At 37.0% G+C, this 23,835-nt stretch overlaps 3 protein-coding genes across 3 annotated transcripts; 1 reads left to right on the forward strand and 2 right to left on the reverse strand.

The window, feature by feature from the left end:
- Positions 1–556: 556 nt before the first annotated feature.
- Positions 557–15,140, forward strand: LOC306849095 (potassium voltage-gated channel subfamily KQT member 2-like; the record flags this gene model as incomplete). Its single annotated transcript, XM_079383947.1, has 7 exons — positions 557–636; positions 1,687–1,880; positions 5,903–6,002; positions 7,079–7,210; positions 7,751–7,801; positions 11,950–12,067; positions 14,454–15,140. 7 exons carry the CDS (start codon positions 557–559, stop codon positions 15,138–15,140), a joined length of 1,362 nt encoding a protein of 453 aa, XP_079240073.1.
- A 943-nt stretch (positions 15,141–16,083) lies between these two features.
- LOC306849740 (uncharacterized protein) lies at positions 16,084–20,249 on the reverse strand. The gene is made up of 8 exons (XM_079385016.1): positions 19,827–20,249; positions 18,509–19,567; positions 18,341–18,407; positions 17,875–18,218; positions 17,170–17,242; positions 17,038–17,092; positions 16,829–16,948; positions 16,084–16,622 (listed from the first exon to the last, which is right to left on the reverse strand). Exons 1-8 carry the CDS (start codon positions 19,867–19,869, stop codon positions 16,521–16,523), a joined length of 1,863 nt encoding a protein of 620 aa, XP_079241142.1. The 5' UTR covers positions 19,870–20,249; the 3' UTR covers positions 16,084–16,520.
- LOC306849741 (deoxyribonuclease gamma-like) lies at positions 19,889–23,706 on the reverse strand. The gene is made up of 9 exons (XM_079385017.1): positions 23,662–23,706; positions 23,179–23,331; positions 22,909–22,997; positions 22,741–22,827; positions 22,503–22,609; positions 22,271–22,383; positions 22,038–22,195; positions 21,474–21,570; positions 19,889–21,385 (listed from the first exon to the last, which is right to left on the reverse strand). Exons 2-9 carry the CDS (start codon positions 23,317–23,319, stop codon positions 21,305–21,307), a joined length of 873 nt encoding a protein of 290 aa, XP_079241143.1. The 5' UTR covers positions 23,320–23,331; positions 23,662–23,706; the 3' UTR covers positions 19,889–21,304.
- Positions 23,707–23,835: the final 129 nt, after the last annotated feature.

Raw genomic sequence — 23,835 nt, forward strand, 5'->3', positions numbered from 1 at the left:
CTTTCTAAAGGAAGGACTCCCAGCTAGAAGTCACTCCCAGGTTTGTTGTCCTGGATTTTCCCATAGAAACTTGACTATTCCCAAATCACGTCATTCAAAAACTCATTCAAACACCATCACCATCATCATTCTTCAAATGAGAAAACAGCCCGTATTGCTGTGTTTGAAGTCATTTGAAATCACAAATGTTATTCAAAGACAGCCTGGTTGCACTTTATATTAGAGTATCTTCAAGTGGTATTTACAGGGAGATGAATTAGTGTCATACTGGCACAGCATAATCAATGCAGTTCAGAGGAATGAACATCTCATTAAAGAAAACAATCACACTTTGGTGTTCTGCCCTGTTAAAGACCTGCTGTTGTAAACCTGTAAAATCAAGTGCAACCTGTGACTCATTCAGTTCATTTCATTCAGTGTAACAACACCTAACTCAAACTCTGTTGGCTGTTTTGGGGGGTTTAGGGGGGGGGGGAAATACTTCTGATTTTAGGTCCCACACTTGGACATGGCCTAAACCATTTTTGACCACTGCTTGTATAATCTTTTCTCTCTCATGACCCACTCCAACCACATTCGCAGTAGTGAGATTTCACACAAAGACACCCTGTGTGGGTGCTGCCCGAGAAGCAATAGGTACCGTTGCACACAGATACTAACATCTGCACGCCCAGATCTCTCTCTTCAGCATTTGAATTTGTCTCTTTCCTTCCTGACTTTGATTTTCCCCCTTTTTATAAATGTATTCCTTCAGTGTGTACCATCATCAGCTCAAGTCAAACTTTTTTTGAGACATACATAGTGCACATTCGTATCGGTGTTGAAGTATTTTAATCTCTTGTCAGCTCAGGTGGGCTGAGAAATGTTCTGCTCTCCAGCATCTAAAAATGTTGTCTTGATCAAACCAGAGAAGCAGACATTTGTTTAGCTTTGTGAGAGAGTTTTGCTTGCGGATCAGCTTTCCCACTTATCACCTGGAAGCACTTCCCATCGCTTTTTACCTCAATCCCACGAGACCGTCCTCCTCTGCAAGCTGCCTTGTGTTTGTATTGGGGTCTCTCACTTTTTCATTTATTGATTTGGCTGTTTTTAAAAAGGTGTTTAATATAACAGTTGTGTATTTTTTCAGCATGCCCCGACAACATGCATGTGTTTCATTGCTTTGTTGTTCAAAAGTTTCCGCTGTGGCAGCATGTGGGTCTGCTGTTGCATCCAGAAGTTGTGGATTGCATTGCATGACTGAGAAGCACCATTATCCATATCTTTGCTCATGTAAGTTTGATCTTTATTAAAGTAGAAGAATGCAGAAACGATACATTTAGTGTTTGTAAAGGAATTAGAATGTGTTTTAATGTACAGTTGTGAAATTGCTTACAGTATCTAATGGTTACATGTTTCAGTCATTTTATAAATGTACAGAACTGTATTTTTTAAGCAATTATTTGATTATTACATTTCAGTGTTTCAAATGTCAGTTAAAAAATTTCAATGAATGCTAGACATACAAAATTACTTTTTTGCAGTGGATGGTCATTAATATAATTTACTGAGTATTTTCTTTTTAAGCACTGGATGGTTTCTGTCCCTACACTGGAAAAATACTTATAAGTGTGGGCTCAGGATGATTTGTCTGTTTCCTCTGCTTTTTTGGTTTGTCTTTTGTGCTTCATTGTGTCTGCTGTGCAGTCGTAAGTCCAGCTTGAATGAGAAAGGCAGTCCCTCTAAGAGCACCGGGGGGAAGGAAGCCAAGACCCCCAAGCCAGAGGAGGGAGTCAAAGAGAGTCCAAGCAAAGTGACCAAGAGCTTGAGCTTCACAGAGCGGAACAAAGCAAAACACACTTTCAGAATGAAAGATGGAGCTTCTCGGCAGAACTCTGAAGGTCAGAGAATGTTGTTATGCACACATACACAGGAATATTGGAATACACGCTGTTATTCTGAGTGCAAAGTATATGCTGCTTCCAAACGCACATTCACCTGTAATTTACAATACTCACTTTGCATAGGTTTCTTTTCTTCTTTTTTTAAGTGAGACTTCAGCAGCTAGCAAGAATAGTTTGTAATTTCCTGGCACAGAACCAGATGCCACACTGGATTGCTTAATGTGTCGTAGCACAAAAAGATGGTGTCAGTGACAGTCCATACATTAGAATTCATAAGACGGCAGGAGTGAGTTTCTATTGAAAGAAACAGCTCTACAGAAGAACTGATCTGTATTTCATAGGTTTAGCCCCTTGCTGAAACACGTTAAAGTTTTACACGTTAACTTACTGTTTCAAACCATGTTTTGCAGTGGAACATTGTATTAGTGTCTAAAGATGCTTGTTGATGCTGAACCATTTGTGGCTTTTCAGTTGCAGTAACTGTAGGAGCAGGTTTATATGCCCTTAGATGCTTGATCCCCACAAAATATTTCATCCATGGTGAAAATGCTTTGGGGGGAATTCATTAAGAATGAATTGCATCTGCTGATAGTGTTGTTTTTTTGCACATGCTACTTCATTTGTATTGTTTAGTATCTGATTCACTACAGGAACTGCAAATCAAATCAGGCAACCATGTAAACACCTAAAGATTTCATGCTGAATGAGATTTGCACAGGAACATTTGCTGATTTATCATATTTACCCTGGCAAGACATTCAGTTAAACTGTATTTTGGGTGGTTGGGTGGTTTTTGCGCTAAAATACAGCTCGCTACAGTGTCACAGTTGTTTAGTGAATTCGCTCCTTTGTGTTTCTCTCATCACCTGTTTTATGCTCTAGGCATAACTCTGCAGTGCTCAACTTCAAAATATATATCTATTTAAATGGATCCATTTTATGTATTTCACTTCCTTGCACACTCATCGGTTTCTCTCTCATTTCTCTCTACTGGAAAAAATAAAGTGCTGATTGAGTTGCAAGACGAGGACTTCGCCATGAAGCGTTCTCCAGGTTAGGCCATGATCCAGAAATATGATCCAAAAAGTACAGAGATGACAGAGCAATTTCTCTTAGAAGTAGACTATATTTAATCAGAATCTGTACGCACAGCAATGCAGCGATCACTGCTCTCACAAAGGCCACCTGGTAGAAATGATGAGATATTATGTTTGATAAATAACAGTATCACAGACCTCAGCTAAATGAATTTGTATAAATAACTTATGTAGCAGTGACACTACAGCATAAGCAATACGAGAAATAGATTTCACTTCCTGAATCATACAATTTTGTTTTTTTATCCATGAATACGGTATAAAAAAGCCAAACAACATATTCTGTCCAATTCAGTTTCTATAAGGTTTGCCATTTTGGCAGCCCTAATATTAAAATTGAAACTAACTAAATAACTAGCTAACCAACTTACTAACTAAATAACTAAATAAAACAATTTTAAAATTGTAAAATGTGTGTTTTTGTTGTTTACTAGCAATAAACATAAAAAAATAAATAAATACATTTATAAATCAAAAATAATTTATTACAAATAAAAATAATAATAGGTATGCCACAATGAGTATTTGAACAAATAACAGGATTGAAAATATAGCTTAAATGTTCATATATTATTTATAGATTTTCTATTAATTAAAAATGATTGAATGCAGTCAAAACACTATTTGCAAAATAAAAAAAGCATGAATAATTATTTATTGTTATTCTTACCTTACCATAAATGGTCCATATAATATTATTTCTTGTGTTCCCTAATTTTAAGAAATAATATTTTTTTATAATGAAGGAAAGACAGAGAAATATTAAGTTTTTTTGTTTTAATTAAATAATAATTTAAAATAATTGAATAGTTTGTAATACTAAAATTGTTCTTTACTGCAATAAATTGAATATCAATTCAACAGATTGCTTTGCAATTAGGACATGTCTGATTTTTATTGTTACAAAACATTTGAGTTGGGCTAAAATCACCATTCTAATGGAGGGTTGCAGATAGTTGATGTGTTTACAACATGCTTCTTTTCATGCTAGATTATTGTTATGTTACTTGATAGTTTAACTACCCTATCTAAAAGTTCTTTAAAAACATGGGATTTGTACCTGTAATGTTTTTTTGTTTTTTTAAGTCATTGGACATTGGAGTATATCATTTTCATGGAAAGTGCTTTATAATGATGTGCAAGCAAATCTCCCCCATTCATAATGTAAAATAAGCCTAATATAAGCGACACCATGTGTTATACAGTTGCATGGTTGAAGTCATTGCCATCTTTGACCATTTCTCTCTCATCTCTCTTTCTTTCTCTCTATCTTTCACATTTTCTCTCTTTTTCTCTTAACATTTTGGCAGCGATTGAGGGCTTAATCAGTAAGACAAATTATGTTGTCTGGGGCTGCATCTTTTAGCACTAGTCCAAAAAAATCTCAACACCAGTCTGCTAAAGAAACACTATGCATGTTTTAAAAATGGCTCCTTAATTACCAACCTGCAGCATATCTTTACAGATCTGCCCATCATCCAACACTCTCTGTCATGAACGCTTGGCTGAAAGTTTCATCTCACTTGAAGCATCAAAATATTAATTTCGTCACTGATGCTTGGATACTTTTTACAGCAGCTATATTAGCCTTATCTGTCAACCATATGACAGTGAAGTGCGACAGTAGAGCAAAGAAAATGTTACTCATTTGTCTCAGCCTGGATATCGGTCTCATGCTCATCCCATGACAGAATGTGTTCCATGAAGGTGTTGATGAAACACTTTGCAATTTACACTTTCCATCAAGTTCTTTGCACTAACCTGCATGAAAGAATTTCTCAGCTTATAAAGGAAACAAGTTTGTTTCCAAAAATCGGTCTTGCGCAGTTTCAACTAGCTGGTTGTTAATGTATGTCATTTGAATAGGATATGCTTTTTGGGCTGTCACATCCTCATTCATATGGCATAAGGATGGCACATGTAGTACTAATATTTAAGCTTTTTTTGTCCCAGCTTTACATGTTAACCAGCATTTTTCAGGGGGTTGAAATTTGTTAGATTTTGTTAGGTGCACAAAATTTTCTCTCACATGTGCTATTGCGGTAAATGCTCAGGCTAGCAGGTTCTGGTAAGTGCTTCATGCATGAGTAACACTATTGTTTCAGCTCCAAATGCACATTGAAATATTAAAGCATGTCTGAGGCTTCTGACTAATGCTGACATAGTGATCATGAGATTAGGAGGGATATCAATTTCACCGTGAAAAATTTGACCGTGCTCTGCTCTTTTTAATCATTTTTTTTCCCTTGAGCACTTCTGAAGTGTAGAATAAATTAGTTTCAATTTATAAAATCTCACTAGTCATTTAGCATTTACTTTTTTCCAAGAAAAGTCACTTTGGGGTAATTACACTTTGTGTGATACTCTGATTGTTGATCTGATTGTGATGACTCTGAAATTGTCATCATTTACTCACCCTTATGAAACCTGTACGATGATCTATGATGGGTTTTACTCTAGCAATATCACATGAGCAATCATTGTACTGAATTTCAGCATGGCTGGGCATAGTCTCATTCCTACAGTCATGCTGATATTCAGAACAACATCATCATTTGCAAGTGTGATATTGATTTTATACAACAGTTCTGTAAAAAAAAGTTGTTATTTCAAGTAACTTCACACAACTTCAACTTGATACTGTGGTTGAGAACAGTGGGAATGCCGACAGGCAGAGTGATAACAGTGAAAAGTCACAGTGCTGTTGGACTACAGTAAATATCACTCTTGGAACGCTGCTCAGCCAATCTAATTCAAGGACTGGAACTAACTGTTGTATAATGTGGAGTGCCTTTAGCAGTTTATCGAGCATGTCTGCCATGGCAGATGTTTTCTGTAATCTTAAATCTTGTCACAGGGCTGTTCTTTGTTAACATTAGGACTCTTTACATTGGGAGCAGCCTGTTGTTTTGTGTGTTGTAGAGGCAAGTCTTCCAGAAGATTTTGGGGATGACAGAGGTTTCCACTGTGAGTTTGTGCCGGATCTGTCTCCAGGACTCAAGCTCACCATCAGAGCGATCTGGTAAGAGGCACCAATCTCCAGGCTAGATAAGACTAGGGGTAGGCTATAAATATTTGCTCTCACAACAATTCAGTGTAATTACAATTATTGTTAAAAACAGAATAACACTTTTTTTAAATTTACAAATGTTTAATGAAATATGTATGCATTTTTTTCCATTATTAATAATTATTCAAAAAGGCTTAAAACACTAATTTAACTGCTGGGACAATCAAATGTTTATTAAAGGGCTCATGAACTGCCTGTTTTTTACTGATCTCCACTTATTATGTTATGAAGATTTTATATAAAAAAACTAAACAATTTAGAAGTAATAGGCTATTTACCATTTTTTTTACCCCCTCATCGGAACGCTCTGTTTGAATAGGCGTAGCACATTGTAGACTCGGAAGTAAATTCCCACTGCTATGATTGGCCAACACTTATGTATGTTTGACAGTCTACGTCCTTCCTAGATGGACACTGCTCGGACACTTGATTTAGGTTAAATATCAAATGATCTGTAATATCAGACAAAGCAATAGTGATCACGTAATAAAAGCAGTTAATAACACTTGTGAGGTACGACATCGAATCCAATATTGTTGACACATCATCGTCTTTTAGTTTCAATCTTTCTGAAAATCCTGTGTCGAATTGTGCCTTGTTTGTAAACGAATCTGTGGTAATATGAAGTGAACAAAGGACCAAGTTCTTACTGGTGCAGTCTGGCACTTCATTAAAAATAAAGTTCATCAAATAAAGTTTATCGTTTGGTTTCTGCATAGACCTGCGTTTGTCACTGGGCAGGGCTAAACAGACAGTGATGTAGAGGCAGGTGTTGATCTTCTGCGGAGGCGGTGCTTATCAACACTATTATTGGCTGCAAAATAAGCTGTTCATAGACTAACAAGAAAATTTTGAGTTCTGAAACTTACAGAATATTTTTATAGCACAATGACATCTTTTATATATCGAAAGATCAAGGGAATTTAGATTTCTCAGTTCATGACCCCTTTAAATTCTATAATTATTGCTTTGAATTGTAATTGTCAGATATGTTACACCTAACTAAAGTCTTCTTCGGTCTTTCCCAGTATTATGCGATTCCTGGTGTCTAAGAGAAGATTTAAAGAAAGCCTCAGGCCTTATGATGTGATGGATGTGATCGAGCAGTATTCAGCAGGCCATCTGGACATGCTGTCACGCATCAAAAACCTTCAGTCCAGGCAAGACTTTAGTCTGTCTATAACAAAAGAATCAAATCACAAAGTTTTCACCATCGCGGTAACCTAACAACGACAGGATCCACCTGCTTCAATAGTCAATCAGTATTTGGCAAGAGCTGCAGCTGAATTGTGAGCAGCACCCTCTGGTGGTCATTATTTGATATTACAGAAAGATTAAATAAAAACAGTCTAAAGCAGGATGAGAATTCAACACTGCTCGATCAAAATCACATTCACAGTGATTTAATTTTTTGTGTCACATTCAAAATTATTTGAATTCAGATTCACTCCTTTTCTCTCAAATAAGCCTCATATATGTTGTGAAATTACATCCACACATATACCAATATATTCCAACAGCAAAAACCATTTCTGTTATACCTGTAAACATGAAACTGTTCCTAGAAGTGGGTGAGAACAGACATGTATGGAATATATTCTTTCTTATTTGTCGACGGTCCTTGCTGTGGTACAGGGAGTGGTTTCCATGTGTTGCTTGATGATGCTTGGTATCCATGTTCTGTCTGTGTACTTTGCCAGGATAGATTTGATTGTGGGTCCCCCTCCCCCCTCGACCCCTCGTCACAAGAAGTACGTAATCATTCGCCATTAGCGTTCCCAGGCTGAATGGGTTTATTATTGGACAGCATTGGATTAAGAGCTGCAGTGTCATGACAATTAAATCATATCATGAGGGGAAACTTGTCATTAACTGGTTGGATTGTTTCTAGATCGGTTATTTTATGTTCACCTTGAGAAAGATTTACATTTTGTATAGATATAATTATCCATAAATAATACACTGCTTTAGAACTGAGCATATGAACATTTTTGAAAAATCATTTATGATTAATAAAAAGTGTTTTTGCTGTACAATAATTCAACGCACTGTGGCGTGACCATGCAGCCTGGTTAACGGGGGACAGATGCAATTGTGCATGTTGTCCCAGGGTTTAAAGAAGAGAGAATAACGAAACGTACAGTGTGTAACACACAAAGCATCATAAGGCATGGAATCCGGTGACATTTTTGGATTATTTTTCATTTATTTCCCCACATTATTTATTATTAAGTCAAATTCCTTGCCATTGGTGCAGTATGTCTGACTAACTTTGCTGGGAAGCTACTTTAAGAGCGCAAAATCTTTCTAAATACAACTATATGATGATATCATTTATAATTTAATATGATATATTTTACTGTATTTTTGAACAAATGAATATGAATCTCAATTAAGATGACAGTACCAAACTACATTATTATTATTATTAATTTATTTTTTGTACAAATAATAACTAACAACAAAATTTAACAAAATATTCTGTTATAAAATGTTGACCAAATATGCAGCGCAGGCACCTGAATTGATGAAACTATTTTATTATTAATTTACATAAACCAACTAATCGAACAGATTTTGCTAGATAGAGTCAGACAGTGTTATTTTACTATTAGTTATTTTAGTAATTATATACAATTGTTGCTTTAATATTTAGAATTTTTATATGTTTGGTTTTTTGTAATTTCATTATGTGCTTTTGCCTTTTTCATTTTTTTTATAAATGTAATTAAATAATACATTTATTTAAATGTTATTTTTATTTCATTATCAGTTTTACTGAAGTTTAAGTTTTGTTTAACAATATCAAAACAAAAAATTCTGACCAATGCTATATAATATACTTTTATATTGCAATAATTTTACATTCAATCTTCAAATTAATGTAGAGACAACATAAAGACAGTATATTTTTAATCTTTGTTTAGTGGCATCCTATTTATGCCTGAAGGTGAGTATCACTGATACTACTGACGTCTTATTTCCCTAATATTTAACCATTGACTGTATGTAATGTTGACTATATTAACATTACAGTATAATTGAGAGCCATCAATTTTACCATTTATTAGACTTTAAAAAATACAACAGATAATTTAATTGAACTTAAAACAATCTTCACATAACCCCATTTATAATAAATGTCATATTTACCTGTGCCCTTCAGCAAGTGGGAAATATACAGAAATTGAATTAAAGTATCAACACTAAATTCTAAATTAAACATAGATGAATCCTTAAAGCTACACAAGTTATTGATTTCTTATTTTTTCTTTTGTTCTTTGATTAACAGACATCACAGCAGCTGGGTTATTAGGTTATTTGGCTGCTATTACTTTAAGAGCTTCCATTGCTGAACGTGAAGCGCTTAATTATGAAATGATACAGGCTACAGTGCGTGCCGCCATTTTTGTGTGTGCAATCAAAGAGCATGTGCTACGAGCACAGTATAACGGCTGACAGGACAGGAAAATACATTTTTACTGACATATAACTTGACAACATCTCATCTGACCGCAGTTCTCTGTTGTTCTATTGAAGCTCTTTGTCACCTGTAGCTTTTCCACGCTCATTTGACTCGCGACTGGCACTGAGGCAAAGTTGAGTGCACGTCTGAAAAGTCTCCCATTTGATGTGGTCGTGAAGACATTCTGCGTCTAAATAAACACAATTCTTGTCAAGAAAAAAGAGGCAGAAACAGCAGTTGTGAGTGGGGTGGCCAACCCTAGCTTCGCCCTTGCGTTAACTGCCTTAAACTGGAAATGTATCGCTTGCGCTATTTTTGACAGCACAAATATATATATAGAGGTGCATCTCAATAAATTAGAATGTCGTGGAAAAGTTCATTTATTTCAGTAATTCAACTCAAATTGTGAAACTCGTGTATTAAATAAATTCAATGCACACAGACTGAAGTAGTTTAAGTCTTTGGTTCTTTTAATTGTGATGATTTAGACTCACATTTAACAAAAATCTCAACAAATTAGAATACTTCATAAGACCAATAAATAAAACATTTTTAGTGAATTGTTGGCCTTCTGGAAAGTATGTTCATTTACTGTATATGTACTCAATACTTGGTAGGGGCTCCTTTTGGTTTAATTACTGGCTCAATTCAGCGTGGCATGGAGGTGATCAGTTTGTGGCACCGCTGAAGTGGTATGGAAGCCCAGGTTGCTTTGATAGCGGCCTTCAGGTCATCTGCATTGTTGGGTCTGGTGTCTCTCATCTTCCTCTTGACAATACCCCATAGATTCTCTATGGGGTTCAGGTCAGGTGAGTTTGCTGGCCAATCAAGCACAGTAACACCATGGTCACTGAACCAGCTTTTGGTACCTTTGGCAGTGTGGGCAGGTGCCAAGTCCTGCTGGAAAATGAAATCAGCATCTCCATAAAGCTTGTCAGCAGAAGGAAGCATGAAGTGCTCTAAAAGTTCCTGGTAGATGGCTGCGTTAACTGTGGGCTTCAGAAAACACAGTGGACCAACACCAGCAGATGACATGGCAGCCCAAATCATCACAGACTGTGGAAACTTCACACTGGACTTCAAGCAACATGGATTCTGTGCCTCTCCACTCTTCCTCCAGACTCCAGACCTTGATTTCCAAATTAAATGCAAAATTTACTTTCATTTGAAAAGAGGACTTTGGACCACTGAGCAACAGTCCAGTTCTTTTTCTCCACAGCCCAGGTAAAATGCTTCTGACGTTGTCTCTGGTTCAGAAGTAACTTGGTAGCCCTTTTCCTGAAGACGTCTGAGCGTGATGACTCTTGATGCACTGACTCCAGCTTCAGTCCACTCCTTGTGAAGCTCTCCCAAGTGTTTGAATCAGCTTTGCTTGACAGTATTCTCAAGCTTGCAGTCATTCCTGTTGCTTGTGCACCTTTTCCTACCCAAATTCTTCCTTCCAGTCAACTTTGCATTTAACATGCTTTGATACAGCACTCTGTAAACAGCCACACCTTTCAGTAATGACCCTCTGTGACTTACCCTCTTTGTGGAGGGTGTCAATGTTCGTCTTCTGGATCATTGCCAAGTCAGCAGTCTTCTCCTTTATTGTGGTTTCAAAGAACAAGAGATACCGGAATTTATACTGTAGGGATGGTCATTAACTGAAACTCAAATGTAAATATTCTAATATTTTGAGATACTGATTTTTGACTTTCAGGAGCTGTAAGCTCTAATCATCAAAATTAAAACAAAAAAACTTTTGAAATGTTTTACTTGACATGCAATGAATCTAAAATATATGAAAGTTTCACTTTTTGAAATAACTTACAAGAAAAAATGAACTTTTTCACGACATTCTAATTTATTGAGATGTACCTGTATATATATGCATATATAAAGTAAAAAAAATTAATTGAAAGAATCACACTTGATAGATGAGGCCTTTTAGGACAAATGATTCACTAGAATAATCAGATTTTCATACTGAAAAGTTTAAAGTAAATTTTTTTCTTCATTTTTAGTTAGTTTCTCCTCAACACTGCTGTCAATAACTTTGGAAAGACACTCAAATGTGTTTTCACTGCAGTATTGTGAGCTATCTTAGTGTAATTCTGCAGCTTTGAAAGAGTCACATTTTCAAGATTCCAAGAGTCATCTTGATTTTTGAAGTCCCACGTCCCTGATGAATGCATGCTGATTAACAACTTTGCAGTATTGCATGCAGCATGCAATATGGCATATACTCACTTTCAGCAAATCAGGCTTCAATCATCTTCCCTCTTATTTCAACCTTGCTGTCCTATGTTTGCATTCGCATGCTCAATTTCTCCTCCATAAAGCTAATTTCTGTTAACTTGACAAGGTACAGTGCACAGTTAACCACTGAATCTCAGTGTGGATGAGGGTGTATTGACTATGTGTCGAAGTGATGGTCTATTGGATCACTAGAGTGGATCAGATTGTGGGAAAGGGAGCCGCAGCAGGAGAAAAGGACAAGCCCAAAAGTGACAGAGAGATGGCTGAGGACCCAAGCATGATGGGACGTCTTAACAAGATGGAAAAGCAGGTGAAGCATGTTACTGTACATCAAGTTCATTAAGTGTAGCATTATGCACTCTTAAAATAAAGGTCCTTTATTGGCATCTATGGTTCCATAAAGAACCTTTAACATCCATGGAACCATTCCACAGAACGTTCTTTAAAGTGAAAACAAAAATCTGTGCACACTAAAATCTTAAAATCTTAAAATAATTTAATTATTAGTGTGAGTAAATTGTCATTGACAAAGTCAATGCAAAGATGCGTTGTGAGTTCTCGCCGGGCGACGAAATTGCTACGAAAAAGCAATATACGCCTCAAACGCATCTTATACGCAAGTTGAAAATTTTCAACTTACATTAAGTGGAAAATTCACGACACGTTTTTGCACAAGCCAATCAGCGAAGAGCTTTTTGACACTGGTTGAATCAGAAAATGGAGGAGAGCATTATGGCATGTTTTTATTCACATGAGCAGGGGCGCCATAAGGGGGGGAGTTAGGATGATTCTAAGGGCCCGACGATGGGGGGGACCCCCGAGGGGGAAACGTGATTTCTACCGAGGGGAACGCTAGAGCCCTGCATTTCGGCCCGGGCCCTGACTTTTTTTACACCTCTAGGTCCGGTCTTCGGGCCAATTTTCACATCATAGTTCAGACGGGGTCCGGGCCTCGGGCCTGTTTTAGGCTTCTCCTTATTTTTATATTTTAGACATCCATCAATTAGTGATGAAAAAACTTGCTGCGCTGATGGAAACGACATGAGACCGTGCCATGACTGAGAGCAGCTCGATGGTGTTTAGTGTCCCGCAGCAGCAGCGAGTTCCATCAGCGCAGATGAAGAGTTCTGCGTTCAATTGCACGCAATAGGCTGAAGCTTGCTGCAAAGCCCCAGCAAAAGTAATTACCATGAATGTGTCGGGGGGAAATAGTAAGGATATATTTGAATTATTTACTAATAAACTAGCGTTTTCTGTGTCAGTGTCGCAAAGATGATGATGATGATCCTGATTCGCCATCTCATTAGACGCGCCTTGAAGTGAATCGGTGAAGTGCATCTTCACGGATTACAATGAAAGAGTTTTTGTTTTCGATTAGATTTACTTTAGATTACTTAGTAATTTAAAGCTTTCTATAGATATATTTATCATGTCTGTGAGGCATGTATTCGCTGACTTTCGTTCATTTTTGTGAAGCACTCCTGTTCAAGACGAGACGGCACATCATGTCTTTATTTTATAAAATTATTTTATATATTTTACAAAAAGTTTTGTTGATATTGTGAGTGCACACAAATAAAAGTAGACCCTTTACAGTTACGAATGATGTATTACTCTTACTTTTATGAGCAAAAATTATGGCGTAAGTTGTTTCCATTGAAAAAAGTGCAATTGATTGCGCTGGTGCCTCCATGTCCTGCGCTTTAGCTTCCACTCAAACTAGGATGCAGCGCACATTCAAGATTCAAGATTCAAGAGTTTTATTTGTCACATACACAATTATACAGAGTATAACCAGCAGTGAAATGTAGGTCAGGTCTGCTCCAAGGACAGTGCAATTATAAAGTATACAAATATTAAGAGAAGAAAAGTAGAAAAAAATAAATAAAATAAAAGAATAAAATAAAAAGATAGATAAAAAATATAAATATAAATGTGCAGGTCAGTATGTAGTTGACTTAAATTTATCTAGGTTTAACGTTTAAACATTGTTATATGCTTGAACTGTTTTAGTATATCTATAGATTTTATTTTAGGCAAGTCATGATGATTTGAGAAGGCTAAATTGATCAAACATGGCTATGATCAGCCTGCCGGTCTGCTGCTGGCCGCTTGGTCGTTACTTTAAGAAAGAAAAAAACTTATTTAACGAACAATAAAATGCTCCAAACGTTTTTCTAAATTAACTTAATTAAAAAAACGAAACGAAATATAATCACTTTGCCATTACATACAAAACTGAACTATTTTAATAGCTGAAACAGTATAATCTGATTTGGAAGAAGGGGAAAAAGACGGGCTCGGGACTGACTTGGGCTGGTAATTCTGTTAAGCTCTCGGACACGGGCCGGGCTAAGGCCTGAGCGTCTCGGGCCAGGGCCTAAATTTGAGGCCCTAGTGAATATGCTGTCCAGGGTCCCAGAATCCGTAGCGGCACCCCTGCACATGAGTGACACGAAAAACATCCCGCGAGTAATCTAGATCTAATCTAGCAATAATGCAATGAGAATATTCGCTTCGTGTTTGGTGTGCACACACACCATTAGAAAGAAAATTATTCTTTTAAGAGCTGTTTACTGAAAGGTTCTTTAAGGAACCAAAAAGGGTTCTTCTATGTGTAAACCCCCTTGTAGAACTTTTATTTTTAAGAATGTATATGTCAGTGCTAAAGGGCCTCGCTGTCTCTCTTTGTGCAGGTGGGGGCAATGGACCTCAAACTCAACTTTTTGGTCAGCGTGTACACCACACATATGGGCATCCCACGATCTGAGACCGAAGCCCTCCTAGGCTTTAAAATCCCTTACCCTGCTCCTCCCTACCACAGCCCTGACGATAAGAGCGAGAAAGCACAGGACGAGAATAAAAAGAGTGTGTCCCCTGTCCATCCTGGTCCCAACCAGTGTCGGCCCTCTACCTCATGGCATCAACAGGATGACCATCCCCTCAGTGTGCCTCTCTGGAACAACAGCCGAGGAGTTTCGCCGATAGGCACTGATGATCACTCGCTGTACCGCCTCCCTCCTCCGCCGTTCTATGAGAACGGGGACAGCAGCCGCTCACGTAGGTCCAGGATACCCGTCCAGCAGCAGGCGGCCGTCGAGAGCGACGCGTCCCTCTCCATTCCCTCAGTGGACCATGAGGAACTAGAGCGCTCTTTTAGCGGCTTTAGCATTTCTCAGGCCAGGGAAGAGGATTACGTGCCCCCGGTGAGTCTGGGGCTTTTTGGTAGAAGCGGCGGGACACTGTGCAACCGTCTCAGGCCTTATCTGGCAGAGGGGGAGTCGGATACGGACTCTGACCCCTATACGCCGGGAGCGCCGTCCCCTCTTTCGTTTACCGGAGAGGGGCCTTTCGGTGACCGGATGTGGCCTGGTCTGAAATAGTTTGGAGTTTGTATAACGGACCAGTATCCTGGATGTAGCTGATGGATGTGTATGTGGCCATTTGGACTTGATGAAGTGAATCATTTTCAATGTCGAAAAATAAAATGTGGGAGTGATTACCGACTGCATTGATGCCACAGCAGTGAGAAATAATCATAAACTGCAATTAAAAAAAAAAGACCCCAAACATGGAGGCTAAGGATGTGTGCATTCACAAGCGGAAATGATTGTGTGTATTCAATTACTGGCATGGATCTTCAAATCAAAAAAGGCACCTCTTCTTTATTAGTTTGCGTAGTCACCACATCTAATACAGTATCTAATGCACTTTACCTTAAAACTGTCATTTTAATTCATGAGATATTTATTTATTTATTTATTTGCATTGTCTTTTCCTGAAATGCATTATGAGACTGTTATGAAACGAGTAGTTAATCAGGGCATGTGTTCATAGTAAGCATTTAATGAACATTTTAAAGTGAAAGGTTCCTTTGGAGAAAATTATTTCAGCCGGAGAAAATTATTTCAGCCAAAGAAAAAGACGGCAGAAAGCTGAGCATGCCTTACAGGTACTTTTTCCCTCTTACATTTCTTATCAGTAGGATGGAAAGATGAATTAGTTTTTTATTTAAAGTCAAGGTACTTAGGGAGAGAGACACATACTTTTTGAGGAACTATAATATTTGCAGGACCCCTGGTGATGGTCAGAGGAGAAATATCCAAGCTATTGTGGACAATCAGTTTAAATTTTCTAGAATTGGTAACCTGCACTATGATATCATGTTTTATGCTGTAGTGAAGAAAGCACTGAATAATAATCAGACCTAAAAATACATTAACTGCATGGCATGTTTATGGAATATAGCTTGTTGACAACTTAATAGGATGAGAAATGAGATAGCAATGAAAGTCCCTTCAACTGCAATCAGATATAGTCGGGGATAAAGGAATTGAAAAGGTCACAATTGTATTTATTTGTTTTGTTTTTCCAGGTCAGTTTTACATTGAAAGCACTTGTTTGTACAGGTTTCCTGTAGGGCCCAGAGACCACATACATCTGCAAATGTATCACTTTTCCAAATAAAAAGGAAGAAGATTAATCTATCTAGATGTGGTTTACATGAAAATACAGGGATAACCATGTTAAAAGATATAAACATTTTTCAAAGCTGTATTTCAAAGCGCTGTTCAAACATTACACTATTAGGTTGCATACTGTAAGGAAATAAAGTTGGTTTTGTCTCAGCCTGCTGGTTGGTCTTTTTCATGAGATTTTGCATGGCCTTGTGCAATGTTTTTTTTTGTCATACTTGCAGAGGCCTTGATTTCTTTGTGTATGTGTGTTTTGAATCATGTTGAATATCCAAGATTCATGCGAATTCAGTAGATCCAGTCCAGGCTGTCTGTGGCCCACCAGTAAGACAGCACACCCACCGCCGTGGCTAGACTCACTGCTAACACTGAACGCAGCAGGACAAGACACTATAGAGAGGTCAAAACAGAGTTCGGTCACAGTCTAAACTGTTAGTGTAGATTATTGGCTTTATTTATTTATTAATGACTTTAAAGCTGTTGTGCTTGAGGCTGAAACAGTAACTTGAATTGTACATTAATAATGACAGCATCAGAACGGGCATTTCTATGAAAAATGTATTTACTCCTTTAATTTCAAGCCAATTAATATTTACCTTATTTCTCCTGGGTTGTTCCTTAAGCTGCTTGTCTGCCTTTTGTAACCCCTTTGGTAAAACTTTGTACCTTCCTGTGTACAAGCGTCTCTCATTTGGTTCATCAGAATCACTCTGGTCCTGAAACATGTGAATAGCAGTAAGACAATGACTGATTACTAGTATTATTTGATCATTTTATTGTTTGCTTGATGATCTGATGTTCTCACGTCAGTCCTCAGAATGCTGGCAGTGTCATCTTCTGTGTTTGACTCCTGTTCACTGCTGCAGGACAATATAAAATGCAAACTTACAAATCTGAAATATGAACGATATTTGAAGCTGAATGAAATCCATCTTACCTATCATTATCTTCTTCATTTTGACAAGATTGTTGGCGAAATCTTAACATAACTTTGTGGGTCCTGTCTGTGACTGTTGAGAGAAATGTACATATTTATTCATTTAGCAGGCATTTTTATCTGAACCAATGATCTTGATACTAACACCATGCCCTGACATTAGAGCTACAAAAACTCATTTCCCAGCAATACACTGTCATTTAATCTTTTTTATAGGGGACTTGAAAGTGAGTATTGAAAGTGAATGTGTGTACATTACATATTTGAAAGAAAATGTATTTGTATTTATTTGATCGTTAAAAAAAACATATTGCTGTGAATATTAAAATAACTGTTTCCTTTTTTAATGTATTTTATAATGTAATTTATTCCTTTGATGCCAAAGCTGAATTTATAGCAGCCATTAATCCAGTCTTCAGCATGCTGATTTGGGGCTCATATCTTATTGTCATCAATGTTGAAAATAGTTAAACTGCTTAATTTAATCATAATACATTTTTTCTGGATTCTGAAAGATCAGCATTTATTTGAAATCTTTTTTTGTACTTTAACTATAAATGTATACTGCCTCTTTTGATCAGTTTAATGCATCCTTGCTGAATAACATTCAGAGTTATTATTCAGTATTAAATTCTTTAAAAAAAATCTTACTGACCCCAAATTATTGAACGGCAGAGTAATTCTATAGAAAATTTCAGCACTTACCCTCATTTTGGTCCTCTTCATAATATCTGTTAGATGCGTCAATTCTCGCTTGTTCCTGCTTCATATCCCTCTCTATTTCAATTTTCAGCTTCTCCAAGAAATCGTGATCGTCATCATCATCACAGATCCTTATACTTGAGTTCATTTTAAATTCTTCATTAATATCACAGTCATAATCATCAAGCTTCATGTAGTCCTCATCCAGCAGAAGGGTGCTGTTATTTTCTCTGATGTGTGGGGGTTCCCAGCTGTCTTGCTTGTTGCTTTGATCTTGTTTGACTGAACTGGACTCTGGAGGATGCAACTCACTGATGCAACCTATTGTGCTAAGTTCCTCTTCACTACTGTGTGGAAATATCACACGCAAATAAAATTTCTGAGCTTGTATTGTGCACTAAAGTATAAGATATGTACATAACACAATACACTTTCCTTTTGAAGTGTCAAATGTTGAAATCTGTCTTACCTGTAACTATCCTCCTCATACTGAGAGGATTCTGGCTCCAAACAAAATGTCACTTTGTGGCTTCTCCCTGTTGTTGTTGTTGGGAAAGAATTGACCAAAATTTAAAAATTGTCCTAATAAAAATGCGATAAATTATGAAGTTTAGATGGTTCACAAATGAGCATTTACCCTTGGTGTCCTCGCCTTCGACAGACTCGTAGTATCTGTTAAATGCTTCAATTCTTGCCTTTTCTTTCTCCCAGTCCCTCTCGTTCTCCTCCTCATCGTTCTCCAGCTCTTCCAGGTAATTGTCCTCTTCATCACAGATCACCTCTTCTCCATTAATGTCCCAGTCATATTCATCAAGCTTCAGAATGTCCTGAGACCAAAACGTCCCAGGTAACAAAGTGTTGATATTTTCTCCAGTGTCTTCAACTTCTGAATGTTCTTTGTTGTTCTGGTCTGTTTTCACTGATGGATGTGACTCACCAACACTTATGTTTTCAGATGAATCAGTCTCAGCAGAACCTTCCATTACAGTTCCATGAGCCATGAGTTCCACAAACTCTTTTATCTCATCCATAGACTGGACCTCCACTGATGCTACTGGCCAATCTTGCAGTGTTGACTGTACGGCACTAAAATGATTGAGCTGCTCATCATCTGGTGCATGCTGAAGGATATGTTCCTCAGTGCTGTCAGGCTCCATTCTTTCCTCTTTTAATGTTGAGCTCTCATTTTCAGATTTATCCACCATCTGGTAGGACAGTAGATGAGATGTGGTCTCCTCCTGAGTCCATGTGCTCATTGTATCCAGACCAGAGTGAGTTCCTTTTGGGAGAACCATTTCGAGCACATTGACATCTTCAGATTGTTCCTGGCTCATTTGATGGATATCTTCATGTATCTTAAATTCACTTTCTCTGCTGTCCTCTTCGTGTAAGCTTAATTGCTGGTTTTGGGTTTGTGTCTTATTTTTGACTGCATCGTTGTCATCCCATGAACCACAAAGTGTAGATCCTGCCTTCATGCTTTGTTCATCTAAAGAGAAGTTCCTATTGTTCTCAAAACAGTGTTTAGTTTCCTCTTCCCTATTCGTCCACTTTAAATCTATGTCAGAATCAGATCCACTGGATTCTCTGTGATTGTCGTCCTCCTCCATGTCTGGCTTATTTTGAGGTACATTAATGCTGTGTGCGGTTGCTGCGCCATCATCAAAGTTTAGATGCTCAAAGTCTGTCTCTGTTTCTATTAGAGAAAAAGAGTACACACATCAGTACTAATTACACTGTGAGAAAAAAATCTGTAGAAAAACAGATCACATCCTGGTACATTGGGACATCTTTTCATGGACTTTTCTTTTAAATAGGTGAAATTTTATTCCTCAATCCAAAATATTTCTGGAATTCCACAGTTTAGTGGTGAGGTCATATGGCATGATTTGCGCAAATGACTATAAAGTTTTTTCTTACTTCATTAAACAAAAAGTGTTATACAAAAATCTTACCTTTGAATGCATCATTCAGAATATCAGCAATGTTTTTATCCATCTTATTTTTGACACAGCAGGAGGTGTAAAGTGTTTAATTTCATCCCATACAGACAAAATCAGATTCAAACATGACAGACACTCTGAATGTTTTACCACTTGACAAAATGAGAGTGTGTCGCGTACTGCTTTGTGTCATAGCTGCTTCCTGTTCAAACAGGGTCATGGCAACAAGAACATCAACACAGAATTTGTTACTAAACAAAAAAACAGTCGCATGAACATGCAATTTAAATCAACATTGTTAAAATATCAATAGTTAACTTATCAAATATGTCAAGTTATATTTGCTTGATTACTATTATTAACGTCTTGTGTGTGTGTGTGTGTGTGTGTGTGTGTGTGCATGCGTGTTAGTGCAGCAGGAACCCAGCCTTGTATGCCATTTTGTAGGTTGTGGTTTGAGAAGCACAGCCACACCACACATCTCCTCTAATTTGATGCATCCTCCGCATGAGTTACACAGAAATTGTATTCAAAACGCTGCTGTGGCTTTCCATCAGATAATGTAAAAGGTTTTTAAAATGAACAAGATGCTCAGTATACATTCTGAGAGGTTTCTTTTTTAGTGAGCCACTGTAGTGCTGCGAGTTTTAGTCGATTTTATAGTGTGAATTATTTAGTGACATTAAAGAACACAAGAGCATAGCTTCTACTGCTCTTGATCAAAACATGCAATGTGACAAATTATGACCCTTTCATGTGTATATATGACAGTTTTGTGGCTTTTAGTCCAAATGTATTATATTTCATAGAATTTCAGGTATAATGGTGATACTGGCAATATGAGGACATTGTGTTGATTATTTAATCTCGACTATTAGCAACTTCACTACAGGACACTATAGCAGAGCACCAGGCCACCATAATTCATAAAAAATAATTTGTATATATAATATTAATGAATGATATGAAATTGGCTTAATGTAGTAAACAACTTGTTTTTCCTAAAACAGCATAATAAAATATAAGATAAAAGCTTTAATGTTCCATTATCTATTCACATTTTCTTTCTGTGCTATCAGTTCAGAGCCTCTAAACATCATGTACAGTATTTTTTTTACTGCCCCTAGTGTTTCCTTGCATGACAACATTTACATAGAGTGAATGTGTGTAGTAATTGTACACACTGCACATGTAGTATTGGAAATTGAACCAGTAAATTATCACAGTATCAGGCAAATAATTATATAATATTAGAAGAACCTTTTCTGAAGAAATTCTGAAGAACCTGTCTGTTTCTCAAAAGGTACTTTGTGGCAAAAAAAGGTTCTCCACATTATAAAAAGGTAAGAAAGAGATGGTTCTTTAAAGAAACTTTGACTGAATAGTTCTTTGTGGAACCACAATGTTTCTTCTATGACATTGCTGTGAAGAACCTTTTGAAGCACCTTTATTTTTAAGAGTGAAGGTCATATTCACTGATATTTTTAATTTCACAGTTCATGGCGCAGGAGGTAGCGATGGTTTGCTTTCAAATCCACCTCTACAGGATAGTGGTCACTGACTTCCAAAGCCTAGGTGCAAAAAAAGACAAAAAAATTCAAACATTTTTAATACATTTTACACGGTTTTATGAATTAACTGTTTTGCAATGCTGTTTACCTCTTCCTCAGATAGATTGAATTCCTCTTTGAAGTTGAATGGTTGAGCAGATTCCGGAACTATTCCAGAAATGAGTTCTTTGCCATGAATAATAATCCTAAAGGGTTTTTTAATAAAGATTTTACTATCTGACATAGACTGGTATGCCATTGTAAAATTGTAGTTTAGACTGAGAATGCTATAGAGTGCTGCAGGAATGAGCCCTAAAACCTGGAAACAAGCAACTTCACTAGTCCACTTTAAAGCCTCTTTGTGTTTCTAATCACACTCTTGCAAACCATTTTCATGCTGACTTGTAGATGGTAGTGGTGTTTGTTTATAGCGTAACTTTAGCTTTTTACATCTGGTGACTGTATTTAGGCCTTAAAATTTCACAAAAGTTGTGTTCATTTGTGAAAGAATCTTCTTTTTTTTCCCTTCAGGTCATAGAGCTTCTAGAATAATCCAAAAGTCAATACAAAAATCCTAGGGAACTGGTGTAATGGTAACTTCTTGGTTGGCCTTCAAAATTATGTCATTCTTGTAGCACTCTATTGTTCCTGTGGTTTGCTAAGAAAGTAAGACCTGTCGTAAGCGCAGCGTGTTTTTTCACGCACTGTAGTGTCTTGTTCATCTCTAATCAGCCAGTGGAACCTTGGGTCATTCCTGAGACGCACGTTTTTCAGTCCTTTATTGGTAACATAGCTGCAAGCTGCATTTAAGTCCCCGAGAAACATCACATTCTAGATAAGAAAGGTAAAAAAAGAAATGATATACAAATCTATCATTCTGTCTGTATATTAATGAGTTTGGTGTACCTCAGTTTTCCATTTCCTCCTGACTGTTTGGAAGACCTCATACAGTGCCTCCATTTCTTTCATTGCACTCTTAGGACAGGTGTGCTGACCAATAAGGACAAAGTTCTTCACCACTGTAAGATAATACAACCGGTTAGATTCAATATGAATGTATCTGAGAGAATTATTGTGCTATAATGTGCTATTTTATTTCCTGGTACTAGAAATGCTTTGTGGAATGTTTATGACGTACAGGTTGTGGGAGAACGGATCCATATGATGAACGGCTCTCTGGCGAATACTGTGCTCTCGTTGAACTCGGGGTGCTGGTATTGCTCTTGCACCTGTAGCATGTCTTTTCTGTGAACACACCAGACTGGATAAGTTTATTTTCATTACTTCTAGTGCTTGTAAAATTCAGGTTTGTTCACAGACGATCACTTTCTCTGTGTGTTTTAGTGACATAACACACATTATAAATGTTTCATTACCTGTAAATGTACACATACTGCTCTTTATAGGTTTTCTTCCCCATTCGTTTACTCTCTAAATGTGAGTAAATGTGAGATCTGTCAAACCTGGAGGGAGAAAAATGAAAACATTATTATATTATACATTAATTCAGGGTCACATGTGTCAGTAAAATGCTGTGTATATACCTGTTCAGGTTCATCAACAGTGCAGACACAGCTTCACCTCTAGAATCTCGAACCTCCTGAATCAAACTCAGGTCACAGCGAGAAATGATCTAGAAGTTCAAAAAATTTTATAAGACATTTATAGATTGAGAGATACATTTTTATTCATATTCTCAAATATTCTTTGTATCTTTGTCAAAATAAGCCATTCCGTTCATTGTGCTGTTAGGACAGGTGTGCTAATCAGTAAGTACATTTCACTTTTGTCATATTCTCAAATAATCTATATACCTTTATCAAAATCTCCATAACTCTCTTATTGCTGGCCTTTGCTTCCCCATAGCTCTGGATGTTGAAGGCACAGATCTTCAGTGAAATTACAGAAGTCCATAAACATAATCCAACAAAACATACCAAAAGAGACGACTTCATTTATCAGGACACCTAGAAATACACAAAGTTTTATTAATCTAACAAAACACCATCACTTATTTGCCTTTTTGGATAGTGTAGTAGTATATAGCATATACTGTAGGATATAATTTAATAAACCTAAATACTGTAAATAAACCCATCTTTTTGTTGTACGCCCATGTCTTTAGCCATCTTATGTTAAAACACCTCAGGCCTACAGTACATACTTTATGTGTCACACTGTAGTATTGTACTTCCAGTTTTGCATCATGTTAAAGCTGTAATTCATCAGATAGTTCTACTATAATTTTAAATCTATGAGACAAATGCATTTCCATAAAAGCATATAAAATGACTCACCCTGTATGATGACTGTCAAGCTATTATCACTGTTTTTTGGGCTGGAGTGAATGTTTTAATGGGCTCTGGTTATCTTTACACAGGAAACCATGGTGAGAAGCAGTGTTGGGCAAGGGGAGGGGCACTGTGTGAATGTGTTGAAACAAGCTGTGTCAGATCTCCATTAATGTGTGG

This window comes from Barbus barbus, assembly GCF_936440315.1.
Source record: "Barbus barbus genome assembly, chromosome: 29".
NCBI lineage: Eukaryota > Metazoa > Chordata > Actinopteri > Cypriniformes > Cyprinidae > Barbus > Barbus barbus.

Bases quoted from the DNA above. Each gene is read 5' to 3' on its own strand.
- LOC306849740 (XM_079385016.1), bottom strand. From the start codon at position 19,869: ATGGATAAAAACATTGCTGATATTCTGAATGATGCATTCAAAG. The intron at 17,243-17,874 runs GTAAGTGCTGAA...TTCTCTCAACAG, and splicing joins TGAAGAGGACCAAAATGAGG to TCACAGACAGGACCCACAAA. The intron at 16,949-17,037 runs GTGAGAACATCA...CACATGTTTCAG, and splicing joins CCAGCATTCTGAGGACTGAC to GACCAGAGTGATTCTGATGA.
- LOC306849741 (XM_079385017.1), bottom strand. From the start codon at position 23,319: ATGAAGTCGTCTCTTTTGGTATGTTTTGTTGGATTATGTTTATGGACT. The intron at 22,384-22,502 runs GTACGTCATAAA...ATTATCTTACAG, and splicing joins GATCCGTTCTCCCACAACCT to TGGTGAAGAACTTTGTCCTT. The intron at 22,196-22,270 runs GTACACCAAACT...TTTCTTATCTAG, and splicing joins GGAGGAAATGGAAAACTGAG to AATGTGATGTTTCTCGGGGA.